At 42.2% G+C, this 14,553-nt stretch overlaps 1 protein-coding gene across 1 annotated transcript in view; it reads right to left on the minus strand.

The window, feature by feature from the left end:
- The window catches only part of foxp2 (forkhead box P2), a 135,032-nt gene that overhangs the window by 42,460 nt on the left and 78,019 nt on the right, over positions 1–14,553 (minus strand). The window contains exon 5 of the mRNA XM_059325695.1: positions 6,845–6,934. Coding sequence (XP_059181678.1) covers positions 6,845–6,934 — 90 coding nt within the window. The remainder of the gene's footprint in view (positions 1–6,844; positions 6,935–14,553) is intronic.

A 14,553-nucleotide genomic window follows, 5' to 3' on the forward strand; every position in this document is an offset into this window, starting at 1 on the left:
CTGTGTGACACTGCTTGTGCACATTGTTTGTGTCATTATCTGGACAAATTGTTACACCTTTATCATTAAACTGGCACAATTCACTCCCGACTGATTCCTCCCTGCAGGTGCACATATTTCAAGAGTAAATGGGAGCGACAGATAGAGGGGGGAGAGAATTTAAAAAGAAAAGTGCAGAGAGAGGAGAAATAGAAAGAAAGTGAGAGAGAGTACAAGTGAGAGCGAGAAGAGGAGGGGGGGGACACACACACTTCCCTCTGATGTTGCAGGTAATATGGCCTCCACTGGATCAGCCTCTTCATCAGTGACACACAGTAAATTACAAGTGCTTCAAGCAGCTCAGTGAATTATAGTTCATCACTTGGAAAGGCTTTCCCCCTCACCACCGGGGCCCAGGCGTATCAGATCTGCCGGTTAGGATCCAATTAACACCCTGGCCAGAATCATCTGATTGCATGTGTAAGGGCTGGTATAACTCGTTTATTGCACCCATGTATCTTCTGTCACAAGGTAAATTTGTTGCTGCTACATCAAAGGTCTGAGCTACTTTTTTTTTTATCCTTCCCTCCCTCTCACTTTCTCTTGATCCCCCAAACTCAGCTACCTCGCCTTGGGGTTGCATTTCAACTTCTTTTGCATCACAATGATGAACCTGCTCTGTCCTCGCAATTTAGCAATCTTGTCCTGTAGGTGTTGTAAATGCAGGAGAAAAAAAAAAAGAAGAGAGGTGGGGAGGGAGATGGGGGAGTGAAAAAAAAATCTTGTTTTCTGGTTACAAAAGCAGTAACCAAGGGTGTTTGACTTAAAATGTGCTGACGTTTTTTTTCTCTTTCTCTCTCAGAGTCAACAGAAGTTTTCCTCATGAATAACATAATATTTTCCCCCTCTCTTTTTTCCCTTCGCAGTGATAATTTCTCTCTATTTTCAGATCCAACCAGAGGGGATGCAGTGGAAAGATATATTCATAAATGTAAATGTGAACTACCATCCTTTAGCCACGCACACGCTGGAGTCGACTAACCTATACTCAAGCCCTTTTCCCTGCATCTGTGTGAGTTCCGGATGAAAGCCAATAAGCAGGTGAGTTCTGCTGTCGAGGTGATGTTGGCTCAGCTAAGAACGTGTGGATCTGACCTTTAAAAGTGTGACACTTCCTAGGATGGCCCAGTGCCCACTACCAGTCTGACTGGCCTGGGCAGGAAGCTGCAGAATATACAGAAAACTAAAGCTAAAACCAACATCTCTCCCGATCCATAAACCAACTGTAAAATCTTAAATATTTTCATTCGTAGTGGGAGCAGAATGTTGCACAGATGGGATGGAGGTAATTAGTCTTGTAAAAAAGGGAATTCACAGCTTGATGGTGTGAAAGGGGCAGAGCGGCAGTCGCAACACTTGCTCTCAGGTTTTGCATGGTTAAGAACTGGGTGTTAACTACTGGGAGGAAGGGTCACGCTGTCATCTGACACGCCCCCCAACACTCAGGTCATTCTGGCTGTTTTATATGTTGCCCTGTGACATATAGAGATGATGTCACAATGGGAGATGTGTGAAGAAAGTCAGGTGTGTTTGAACCAAGACCTCCAACCTAAATGACAGAATAGGTCGTTAGTCTATACCACCCATAATGGCACATATGAGCGTGTTTGTGGTGCAGAACAGATCGTTCTAAAAACACACGTCATTATACATACACGTACCCAGAGATTTTATAAGGTTTGGCAGCCATTTCTAAATTATTTTAACTTACAATTTCCTGCTGGAAACACTGGGATATTATTGATTCACAGGCTCTGTAATATTTCAGTTTTGTTTTTTTCCCCCTCAATGTACGTTTTTTTGTGTTATTATTGTCACTTTATTGTTGTATATGTTGGGGTTGCTGTTTGGGGACTTGTTAATTGTTGACTTGTTAAAAGTATTTACAATTCAAAGCCCAATAAAAATATGTGAATAATAATGATACATACACATTCTGTTCGCGGCTGTAATAAAAATGGTAAATGGACCTGCACTTATATAGCGCTATTCTAGTCGCTTTGTGACCACTCAAAGCGCTTTACACTACAGACTGCGCTCATTCACCCGTTCACACATATATTCATACTGGTAGCAGAGGCTATCCTAAACAGTGCCACCTGCCACCATTGGGAATTCATTCTCACACCGATGAACGCAGCATCGGAGCAATTAGGGGTTCAGTATCTTGCTCAAAGATACTTCGACATGTAGGCTGCCATGGTCAGGGATCAGACCACCAACCCTCCGATCGGTGGGAAACCCACTCTACCAACTGAGCCACAGCTGCAGATTTGTTGAATTTAGGCTACAAAACCACTGATCTAGGTTAAGGTAAAACATGTCATGGTTAGGCATTTTAAAAGACAGCTTAAACTGTAAGTATATGTATGTAAATGCTGGAAGTGAAGTAGTTACTAGGGTGACATAGTTATGTAAAAACGTGCTGCACAAAATGCAAGCCACAGAAGTTCTTCGATGTTTCAATCACATTATTTACTTGTTTTCGGACTTTCACCAGTTCCCCTGGGTGAGACTTCCACCATTTAGACTTCACATCACAGTCAATCATTACTAATATGCTTGCAAGATGGCAGCGGAGGACAGTCTTAAATCTAAATATGGGTTGTGTTTTGCTGCTTATACAAACTATATTATACTATACTATATTGTTGTTTTGAGGGGAGACCAGCCTCTGTTTAGGTTGCCTAAATAGCAGGTCCCTGTACTATGAATCAGTATTTGTGGTAAGGGACGGGTGGTTGGTTGTTAGGTTAAAGGAAGCCAGATAATGAAAAGATATCATGAGCATGTTGAACCTGCTTTGTATTACAGGGCCCTGACAGGGTTAAAGTTTATTTTGTTGGATTTCTTGTCCAAACTGGAGCACAAAACTGCAGAGCCATGTTTTAAGCTGTTTTATTATGGCGATATATCAATATCCTGCTCCTGATCAATAATAAGTCACTAACAAGAGTTGCACAAAGTCACTTCTAGCAATGTAAAAACTTCAAGCAACTGTCTCTGTGCTGGTGTTTGTGTTTGAGTGCAGGCTGTGTGTAGATGCATTATGTTAGTGTGTGTGCGAGAGAAACAACTGTCAGATTCATAGGCCGCTGTAATCCTCTCCGCCTCTCCTTGTCCGCGTTTCTTTATTTGTATTCCAAATGTCAGTGTATAAATGCCTTTCAGAGGGGGGATATTGCCACGGAGAGGAGGAGAGCGAGGGGAGAGAGGAGCAGAGGAGAATGGAGCGGAGACGAGAGGGTGTTGTGTGCCTTGGGAGAGCCGTGTAAGCAGCATGGCGGAGGCAGGGGGATTTACAGGGAGAAATAGGTGTTTATTGAGTGCTCCCGTGGGCTTACTGTGTAATAATAGACCTGTCACATTACGCAAATGTGGAGAAGCAGCTTGTGTGTGTGTTTGTATGTGTGTTTGTGGGACTGTTTTTTTTATTTTTTATAACATGTGTGTGTGTGTGTGCGTGCGTGTGAGCTGCCTGCCTCCGCATCATCAACTCCTGAGAAGCAGCGATGAGCGAGCGGATAGAATTAGTCAGGCGAGAGCCTTTAGCTGCTAATACGCGTAATTAAAACTGCAAGCTGAGGCACTTAGATGCTTGTGTACTAAATAATTTACATGCCATGATCTATGGATCATTTCCCGCTCTTAAATACCAAAGATGGGGGAACAAGAGGAAAAAACGACTGGCAGAGGATTTATCAGTATCTCTACCATAAGCAGGATGTCATGCTAATATTAATCCCTTTCCCCACTTTCTACTGCGCTAATCATACAAGAGGATCAATCCGCCTGATTCCTCCGGTGGAAAACATGTCGCTTGATTGCCACCGACTCTTATCAAGCTGTGAAGCTAATAAAATATTGCACTATAGCACCCACTGTGGCCTTATAATCCAGGTAAATAATGCAGCTTTATTGTGTAAACTCCCTTGAGACAAGAGGAAAAAAAACAACAATCTGGAAGTAACAAGAAATAGAACAAAAAAATGTCAAAACAAGGCTTTTTTAATCAAGTCAGAGTTTCTTCTGCTTTCTGATATTTGCACAATGGAGTATTACAGCTAAAATGTCATTTGAAATGAGCAGATTCAAGGGCACACAGCAGTATATTCCCCGCAGTGAGAAAGATCTAGCACCAGAATGCACCAGGGCCTGTTTGTGCTGCTGTGTATCACTGGGATGACTCTCTGCATGAAGACTTTTTTGGAACAAAGAGGTGAGGATGTTAATAAAGGCTGGATCAACAGATGGATTAGTTGGGAGCTGAGGACAGGCCGATCGGCAGGCCCCTCTGATTCATATTGATTCATATCGCCAACACGAGGCAAGGATGGAGTAAGCAAATGTAAATATTCAATATTTACCATCTGCTGGTGTTATTAGAGGCTGGGGCTTGGACATGGGCTGACAGTTATCATGCACCCACACTGCTCTCATTCAATATTGTTCCTCCTGTATGTATTGTGGCTATGCAGGCATTTGTAGATCAGGATCCCATTTGTGTGAATCTATTCCATACAGAGCCTCAAACAGACGATGGGCTCTGACAATAAGCTTTTGTTTAATTAACAGTCCCTTTTACCCCCGCAGCTAAATAGATACAAAATATACACCCAAATAAATATATGTGTTTTTCATTCTGTCGCCATTATGTGTGAATATACTGACAATATTAACACTCTTGATGAGGTTGAGTTTAATTATTTCAATGCAAAAGCATGACTGAGTCTTTGCCAACCTTATCTCTTCGCCAGTACGTAATTAGGTACACAGGGGTGTGACTCCAATTGAAGGTGTCGCCATTGTTAGACTCTGTGAAAATATCAACGGGTGAGGTTAACGCCAATTTCCCTGACATTAATGAAATGCACAGAGCCCCTAATGAGGTAAACCATTGCTCCTTGATAGTACTTATTAGCCGAGTGGAGGGCACAAACTCCCACACTTCAATTTCCAACGGCTAAAAATAAATTAAATATAAAAAAATACTAATAATAAAAACATGGAGCAGATGTCAAGGGGCCTTATGTAATTTGAGGCAGGAAAACCAACTAACTGTCTTGTTGATTTAAACGAGCAGAGTTGCAAGTGTGAGAAAAATCTGAATGCCGGAAAGAAAGAGGATTGCAGGCAATGTGTTAATGTGTATATGTGTGTGTGTGTGTGTGTGTGTGTGTGTGTGTACAAGTGTGACCTTTTCCAAATCACTGACAACAGAAATAGACAGCTCTACGAATCAATAAGGCAAATTAGTTGTGAAGAGTGGAAATGACAAGCTGAGGCAGTTAAAATTAGCTGTCTGTGTAACCCACTAGTCAGGTTGACATGTCTTTCAAATAATAACTAACCTTCCCACTTCAGCACTATGTGGATCTGTAGGGCTGGAGGACAATATCACTGCACTTGAGTGTTGTGATATTATATTTTGTGATGCTGTGTTTATTGTGAAAAACACTATTGGACTTTAATTTATAGTTACATGGAGTATTCATAGCGGAACGATTGCACAGGGATGTAAAAATACAAATGTAGACCCCTCCGTTCTGATTGCATGGAAAACGTATATGCAGCGGTGGTATAGTCTATGCCATGACAGTTTTCCCTATATTAAATTTAAAAATTGCAATATATCGTCTTGCTTACAGTATCACGATATATTGAATCGTATTGTGATACATATTGTAATGTATGACCAGATTCTTGCCAAAGCACAGATCAAATTATTTGTCAGCCTACAATACAACTTGTGATATACTTCACAAATGAATTTCTAGAGCCCTACCGATATGGGATTTTTGAAATCGATACCGACTTAAGAGGGGGGATTCAACGATATAGTATTTTTTGAGCTGGAATGATAATAGATAATATTTAACATTATTATACATTATACAAACAATGTATTACATTGTCAGCCAATTCGATAAATGATAACTGAGAAAATAAAGAATAAAATAAATAGCTAAATAAACATTGTTACTGTTCAGTGTCAGTCAATTGCTGACTATTTTTAAAAAATAAAATACAAAAATGAATAGCTATCACCATTTTCAAATCAGGCCAAGCAACATATTCTGCTTTATACAGTCATGGAAAAAATTATTAGAACGACCTTGTTTTCTTCAATTTCTTGTTCATTTTAATGCCTAGAACAACTAAAGGTACATTTGTTTGGACATATATAGCTGATATCTAGCCATTTTCCATGGTTTTCTTGATAATGATTTTGGTTATTATCAATAAAACCATGGAAAATGGCTATCAGCTCTTAAATTCAACTCTTGTGAGCTAATTTTGTTGTTATCATTGTATTTGTCCAAACGAATGTACCTTTAGTTGTACCAGGCATCAAAATGAACAAGAAATTGAAGAAAACAAGGTTGGTCTAATCATTTTTCCATTAGTATATTGCGTAAATTAAGTTTTCATAACGGCTCATATCAGACAGCATAAACACTGATACCCTTCGGCCTTTGATAGGCCAATATCAGCCGATAATATCTGTCAACTTATATATCTGTCGGACTTGATGGTAGCCTCACTGACAAATACAATATACTTGAAGGTGGACGTGTGGCATATGAATGAAACTCTGCTCTCAGAGCCGCCTGCGTTGTGTTTTTCTTGTGTCTATGTGACGCTGAGCTTCCTGGGGACTGTCTTGTCCAGCTTTAAGATTCCAATGGCAGGTCCGAGGATTGCGTTGGCAAATCAAACACACTTGTGGAACAGAGGAAATCTTCTTTTCGGAGGAGCATGTATTATGGATGGACTTAAGAGATTAGACGGGGAGCTGCTTTACCTGCAGTGGACGCTGCTTGTCCTGGCTCTTTGGAGATTTCAGGCCACTGCCTGGCTGCTGCAAGAGTAATTGCCTCGCTGCTTGTAGGGCCTGGGAAGAAAAGGAACACAAGACAAAAGACAGTGTGAAAAAAAAAGCAGAAAGAGAAAGATGGGGAGGTGGGAGAGAAAGAGACGCTGAAAATAAACTATTAGATTTCCTGAAGCTGACAGCAGAGATAATTCACATTTTCAGGGACAAAAGTGAGTGAAAACCCTGTCGAATATCACCTGGTAGTTTCCGGAACACACTCTGACGTGGTTAACACTATGTTTTTAGTAACAATTCACAGAGCTATGATCAAGGATAAATACAGTTTGTCTAGAGCACCCCTGAAGAAGAGAGTGGAGGAGGGGTGGTGGGTTGAAAAAAAAAAAAAAAAAAAAAAAAAAGACAGAGCGTCAGTAGAATTGACCTGTCTAGTGTGTGCTCAACTGAAATACCCACTTCTCTCTGCAAATTACCACCACATTTGCATATTCATAATATCAATTTGAAGTAGAAGCAGCACCATGTGAAGTGTCCCTGGGAGCTGTAATTAAAGTTGACAAAATCAACATCAGATTACATTTAGAGTGAATTAACTAGCAGCCCAGGTTTCACACTATGCATTAAGGACGCTCATGAGCAGAGGATTGCTGATGGATGGATTGAAATATGGACAGGTACATAGAGAACGAGAGGCCTTTTTCCTGTCTGATGAAATTAGTTCACAGCTGTTTACACATGGTAAGAAAAGAAAAAAAGATAAATTGTGTTTGTAAATTGTAAAATTTGTCATCAACACTGTTTGATGTGTGGAGATGATAGGAATCAGAGAGGCTGGGATGTGGCGTAATTTATTTCTCTAGGGTTTGATGGGATTACAGATCCCCTCCCGCCTGGCTCTGTGTACAGAATGTGTGTGACGAGCGAGCTGCAGCTTCACAGGTACGGCGGCAGCTGGGCTAGCAGCTTCACTCCGATTCTTCAAGAGCAGATGGATGAAAGAGTCTGGCAGAAAAGTACATTGTGCACAGCTGCTACTACTGCTGCTGCTGCTCCACACAGCCTTGTATTCTTCAGGCCCACAAGCATCAAGTGGGAGAGGAGGAGGTTTATAAAAAAACAAAAGAAAAGAAAAAAAAACACGTATGCACACACAACACAACACAACAACTTCACAGGTGTTTCTTTTTTGATGAAAAAAGAAGAGGACGAGGAGGAGGAGAAGCAAGAAATAAGGGAGGGAGGGGGATGCAACTCAGATGGAGAGTGACACTTCCTCAGGAATCAGGGGTGCTCATTTTATTTTCTGGTGCTTGCCAGTATCCATGACAACAGCTGCCTTGACAGGGCGTGCATATGGCGCAGCTCTGCCAGCTGGTGGGAACAATGTTTGAACTAGTACATTGAGATCCTGAGCAAACAAGAGGAGAGGACGAGAGAGAGAGAGAGAGAGAGAGAGAGAGAGAGAGAGAGAGAGAGAGAGAGAGAGAGAGAGGCAGTAAAAAAATGAGAAGGAGGAGAAAAAAAAAAGTTGCCATGTCTTAACCCCTCAGGGAACACAGCCACCTCCTGATCAATTATGAAAAGACAGAGCTGAGAGGGGGCAGCGTGGTGGTGGTGGTGGTGGGGGAGGGGGGGGGTCTGTCTGTCTGGGTGCTCAGGAGGAGCCAGGCTTTCTGAAGTAAAGTAAACAAACACATTACACTGGCACTGAGTCCTAACTGCATTGATCTGTCTCCTTGGTAAAGGAGCCTCGTCGCCACAGCTTTAAGTGTGTGTGTGTGTGTGTGTGTGTGTGTGTGTGTGTGTGTGTGTAATGTGACATCTGTAAGCTGAGCCATGGCCTTTTCATCAGGCACACACACATGCAGAAGTACAGTAAAGTAGACCGGGTGCAGGTGTTGACGCGTTTACTTTAACTGAAGGCAAAAGACAAAACAAATTCCTTGAATGCAGCCAATCACTTTGCTAATTAAAACACAGGGCCTAATTAATCTCACCATGATTGGCGAATCAAAGTAATTATAAGGTTTATTGAGCCCTGCACACAGTAGTTAGAGGGAAGGCTGCTTGATGAGTGCAACCCGAGGTAGCTGTCAGCAGGAAATGTTTATCCATGTGTGAATCAATAATGACTCGCTGTGTTATATCCAAAGTCAAGAGAGCCACTCGATATATTACACGCGGTCAAGAGTACAAAGAAAGAGATGTTTTTAACTGCGCTTCCAATATCCATGCCAGGTAAATACCGAGGGAGGTGCAGGCATGAGAGGTGACGCTCAGGGGGTGAAGCAGAGAGATCAACTGCACTCAGCTTATTAGAAAAGAAGTCTGCTCAGACTGCATAAATAGTACTTCTCCAAACATAACACAGGCCTTATCAACACCGGCCAAACTTTTCCAGAGTGGTTTGTCATGCCTGAAACTGCCTGTCACCTCTACTGTGGAAGGGGGGGTTAGAGAGTCTGTGACGGTGTGGAAGGTATGGGAGAAAAAAAAAAAGAAAAAAAAGTCCGCTCACTTACACTGGCTCTGAGTATTCAGCCATTACAGTAAAAAGCACCAATTTGTGCCACCCACTTCCCACTCCACAGAGATGGCAAGCCTGAAGCTCATCTCAAAGCACAAAAAGCACAAAATGCCAAGGAAAGTCATCAAAAGTTTGCTGAAGAGCTGCCGGAGCGGACAAAAACACAGACGAGTGCAGGCGCACCGTCTATTTAACCTGGGTTGCTATGCAAGAAAAAATGACATCCCCGGTCTATTAATGCGCACATTGTATAAACAGCACAATGTGACACATTCTTCAGAATGAGAGAGCAAGCCAGACAGAGAGAGAGAGAGAAAGAGCCAGGCCCTGCTATATAAATAACAAGGCACTCAGAGGCATATTTGATGTTGATATCCATCACTGAGGTTGGAAAGGAGGAAAAAAAATAAGAGGAGGGAAAATAACACACAGAGCGACCGAGACCGCGACACGGGGATCCTTATGAAAATAAGATTCAGCCCAAATGGATCTGGTGTAATTGGTTTCAGATAGTGAGGTCAGGAGAAAGGCGATACAGGCAACTATTATGCGAAACGGACTGAGAAACAAGAATGTTTACACAGGCATTCCTCTGCTACATTAATAGGCATGCAGAGATCACTGGAGAGGGAGAGAGTGAGAAGAGACTGACAGAGAGGGGAAGAGAGAAAAAAACCACATCAGCCATCCATTCATCCCTCCCTCCCTACCGCTATCCTCCACACAGTGTTTAGACTCTACAGAACAGGGTAATAAGGAACACCTATCACAATGCACCTTTGTAAGGAGCATGCAAAGATCTTAAACAAGCATGAAATACATTAGCAGGCTCTGCAATAGTGGGCCAAACCATTACAAATCTCCAGATTGCTTATTTTGTGTGGTGGGTGGGAAGGGGTGAAAGAAATAAGCCATCCACTAAGAATGTCACTCTTTCAAATCCACCTGGAGACTGCACGATATGCAGCCATGACATTGGAATTGGATATATCTGAGGGGCTGTGACATTGTGTTTGGACAGTGCAGATCACTTCCTGGCTGCGGTCACGTTGGGAGTTGTTGTTATTAGGGGGATATCGCAGATATTGGAATGATGACACTGGTGTGAAATAAGCTGCCCTCAACAGGTACGTCTTCACGGCGGCCGCTGCCTCGACAGGATGTTCCAGAAAGTAGCTGTAAACAGCGTATCAATTGTTGATCAGCAAGAAAACGGATTGCATCATGATAACACAGTCTCACTGTGGTGTGCAGAACAGATGTTTTGTGTGTGTGTATGTGTTTGTTGTAGGGAGTAAAGGGCTGCTGTTCAACACTAGGCTGTAGGCCAAAACAACTCCAGTCATGCTGACAGCTTTGACAACTCCAACACACACACACACACACACACTCTTGGTGCGTGAATAAGCACACACACACACACACACACACACACACACACTTGCTCTTGGTGTGTGAATAAGCACACACACAGCAGCGCACCATCGGGCTTATCTATCCTCGCTTCCAGGAAACACAGACGCCGAAGAAGAAGAAGAAGGGGGGGGGGGGGGGGGGGCAAAAAAGAAAAAGTGTGACACTTTATTCAAGCTGGAGGGAGTCGCATGCCACGGAAAACAAGGCACAAACAGTTTAAGCTGAACAAACAAACATGGCTGATTGGACTGAGGCTGCCGGCCCGCTGGCGGGGGAGATACGCGCTGACACTCCGCGCCAAAATATTTACACCCTATCTTCTTATATAAGTGGATTCAGGGCAGATGGATGGATGGATACGGATTTGGAGGGGCTGGCTGGAGAGGATAGACAAATGAGAAGAGAAGAGGAGAAGGATAAGATGCCCCATACAATGTCTGAATACAAAAGTGGGGCCTGAGTTTGTGAAAACAAGCAATGTGCGACCAGGGAACATCGGCGGAACAGCAGAGGCCCAAAACACGCGTCACGGACGGATGGGAGGATGGAGAAGCTGAGTGGAGATTACACACACTGTCCTGGCAGAAGTTCAGTCACAAAGCTCACTCTACAGTAGGGCTGGGCAATACATCGATATAAAAGATGTGTCGATATATTAAATGTGATATGGAATTAGACCTTATTGTATATATGGATATAGTTTGATTTGTTTTCCTTTCTTTATATATACATGCTGCCCTTACTAGGGTTTGTTATATTTAGTTCTTTTGTACTGTTGTTTTTCTTTTCTCATATAAATATATGTTTATTTTAGAAAAAAGATTGGCCTATTTCATTTCATAGGCACTCATTTTTATTTAAGATAATTTTTTATTAAATGTGCACTTTATGTAGCTTTGATTTTTTTTAAAAAGTACTCCTGTTGTTATACAGTATTTATGTTCACTTAAATAAACAGTTTCAATAAAACTACTTGTGACATGTCATATTTGGCTTTGACTGAACATTTGCTCTCACTTTGCAATAAAATACAGTGATATATATCGTATATCGATATTCAGCCTTAATATATCGGGAAATGGCTTTTGGTCCATATCACCCAGCCCTAGTATACAGTCCGTCTGTTGGAGATCAGACCTGAGGATGCTGCTGCCCTTTGTTGATTGTTGTTGTTGATTGTTTCATATGGGTGAGGACTTTTTTTTACACTCGCTGCTAAATTCACGCAGTTGCTACAATGTTCTTTCTAATCAGGTCAATGCTTAATATGCTTCTATGGCTGCTATTGATCCACTTTACCTCAAGTAACTGGGCCACAGGAATAGAGAGACTGCTATCCTTCTATAAAGGTCAAAGCAGGCGATGACGCACCAGTGCCTCAACAATGGCTCCAGATTCAGTTCCCTTATCGCTTCCACTAACCCACACAGAGCACAATACACACCTGGATTCAGCCACCTCTGCTTGGTTGAATAAAAAATATTTCTTTTGAGTGCAGTTGCAGACACAGGAGGCTTCTGGAGGATTTGCACGAATGCAAATAAACACATGCAAACGTCTGTTGAAATAGTTGTTTTTTTATTTATGTCAAATGTTAATGGAATGGCAGAAAGTTGGAGCTAATGAGAAAGAGCCTGAAGGTGCACCAGCAAAAATTATTTAGATTTAGCCCTCTGGCGGGTTTTAAAGGCATGTTTTATTTTCTATTTTGCCCAAATCACACACACATATTTCTAGCCAAATTATTGTCAGACTTTCAGATTTTGAAAAATTATTAATGAAGCTTAAAATAGAGATATTTTAAATCAGTCTGACGTTTCCTCAGGTTCAAAGGGTTGTATTAAAGATCGTTTTTGCTTGACAGACAAGTGCATGAATATATCTAAATCAGCCACACCTCAGCTCCACCTTCCTCCTGCTAAACTTTGTCCGTCTGGCTCCAATAACAGCTGGAATGGTGGCAAAATGCAGTTTCCCAACAGAAACCTTTTGTTGATTTCTCAGATGGTGCTTCCGTGAGAAAACAGAGAGAAACCAGAGAGAAAGAGAGAAAGAAGGCAGAAAAGGAGAATTTGGAAAGTATGTAGGAGTAATGAGCATTTTAATGTATGACTCAATAAATCAACAGTGTGCAGTGAAGAAGGGAGGGAGAGAGAGAAAGGTCCATGGAGAATGTGCTCAGGCCTCAGGATGAAGGGAAAGCTATCCAGCAGAACAATGGGCTCCTGTGTCCCACTCTGCTATCTCTATCTCACTATTTTCAGCTACTTCAGCTTCCTCTAGCTCTACATATAAAGTGCTTCATCCACAAATGAAAAAAACTGTCTTGTGCTCGTTTATTGTTGTGGTTTCTTTTCTCTTTTTTCCTCCAAAGTGGATAATAGGTGTTTGGGAAGAAACCCTTCCATATTGATCGCTTGAACTCCTTTCCACCTCTTCACTGCACTTTGAAATCAACTTCTTCCTCTCTCCTCCCCCCACCTCTTCCCTCCTCATAGCTCATATCACATTATTCATTTCTTCCTCTCATCCTTCTGTCCCCCTCCCCTCCTCTCTCCCCCACATCTCTCACCCCTTGTTTATTGATTCTCTAGATTAAGAATTCCTAGGGTGGAGGATTGTAACACACAAGCATCAAATTATTTTGGGGTGTGCTTATTTGCTTTTCCCTTGCATCTATTTGGCCTGTGTCTGTAGACAATTATGCCTACCCAGCCCCAGACTCAGGTGCTAATAATGAAGGACAAATAGAATCATATGTGTAAACTTCCCCCACTGATGAAAATTTATATTAACTTTCTGCCACAGTAAACAGAGCTGCATAGCTACACCCTCCCGGGAGGATTGACGAGATGAATTTGCTCACTCCTACCCCAGGAAGAAAGCTCGTATAGGAGGGGGAAAGTGGAGGTGGTAGGAGGGGGTCTCGCTCTATTGTGTAACCTCACACTTATTTTTCCACTAACGAAGACAAAACACGGGTCTGTTTTGCCCATCACAGATAAAGTGTGTGTTTATGTCTGTGAGAGGGAGTTGAAGAGTGCATATGCACCAATATGTATGTGTCTGCTGAGACGCTGGGAGGCCGTGCCAGCAATAACAAAGAGCGCGGCCTGCTGTCGTTCACTGCAACCGCTAACGCTCGCTGACATCCCGCCTCCTGCTGTTATCACCACCGACTTTCTGTGCAAATACAATGATATATGTGTAACAGCCAGAGAGAGTAATTGTTTTCAGCTACTTTCGAGCTGAACTTCAACACAGAAGCGCCGTTTTGAGGTGGAATTTGAAACAAGACTGCCTTGTCATTGTGAAAAAATGCATTTTGACAATTTTTATCAGGCTAGACAGATCTGACTGGACTTATTACCTTCGCAAAGGTGGTTATATTTTTAGTGTGGTTTGACTGTTTGTCTGTCTGGCAGCAGGATTAGGGAATAAAATCAAACATTTTTCAAAGAGTATATGAAAGACAACCTTGGAAACATAACAGTTGGACTTTGTGCGAATCCAATGTCACATAAATATTGGGAACAGCTACTTTAATTCAGTTTACCCCACACCACCCCTACTACCCCGGCGCTCTGTGTCTGCAGGTGGCTTTAGCAGAGTCTTTACTTTGACCTGTGCTGTATGGCTACGTTTAGATAAGGTGACAGCAGGCCCATTCAGCGACGCTCTTTATCTACTGCTGCTCTTAGGGAAATTCTCAGTACCTGACAACTGAGAGCCACCA

Source organism: Centropristis striata, chromosome 22 (genome assembly GCF_030273125.1).
Source record: "Centropristis striata isolate RG_2023a ecotype Rhode Island chromosome 22, C.striata_1.0, whole genome shotgun sequence".
In the NCBI taxonomy this organism is placed as follows: Eukaryota; Metazoa; Chordata; class Actinopteri; order Perciformes; family Serranidae; genus Centropristis; species Centropristis striata.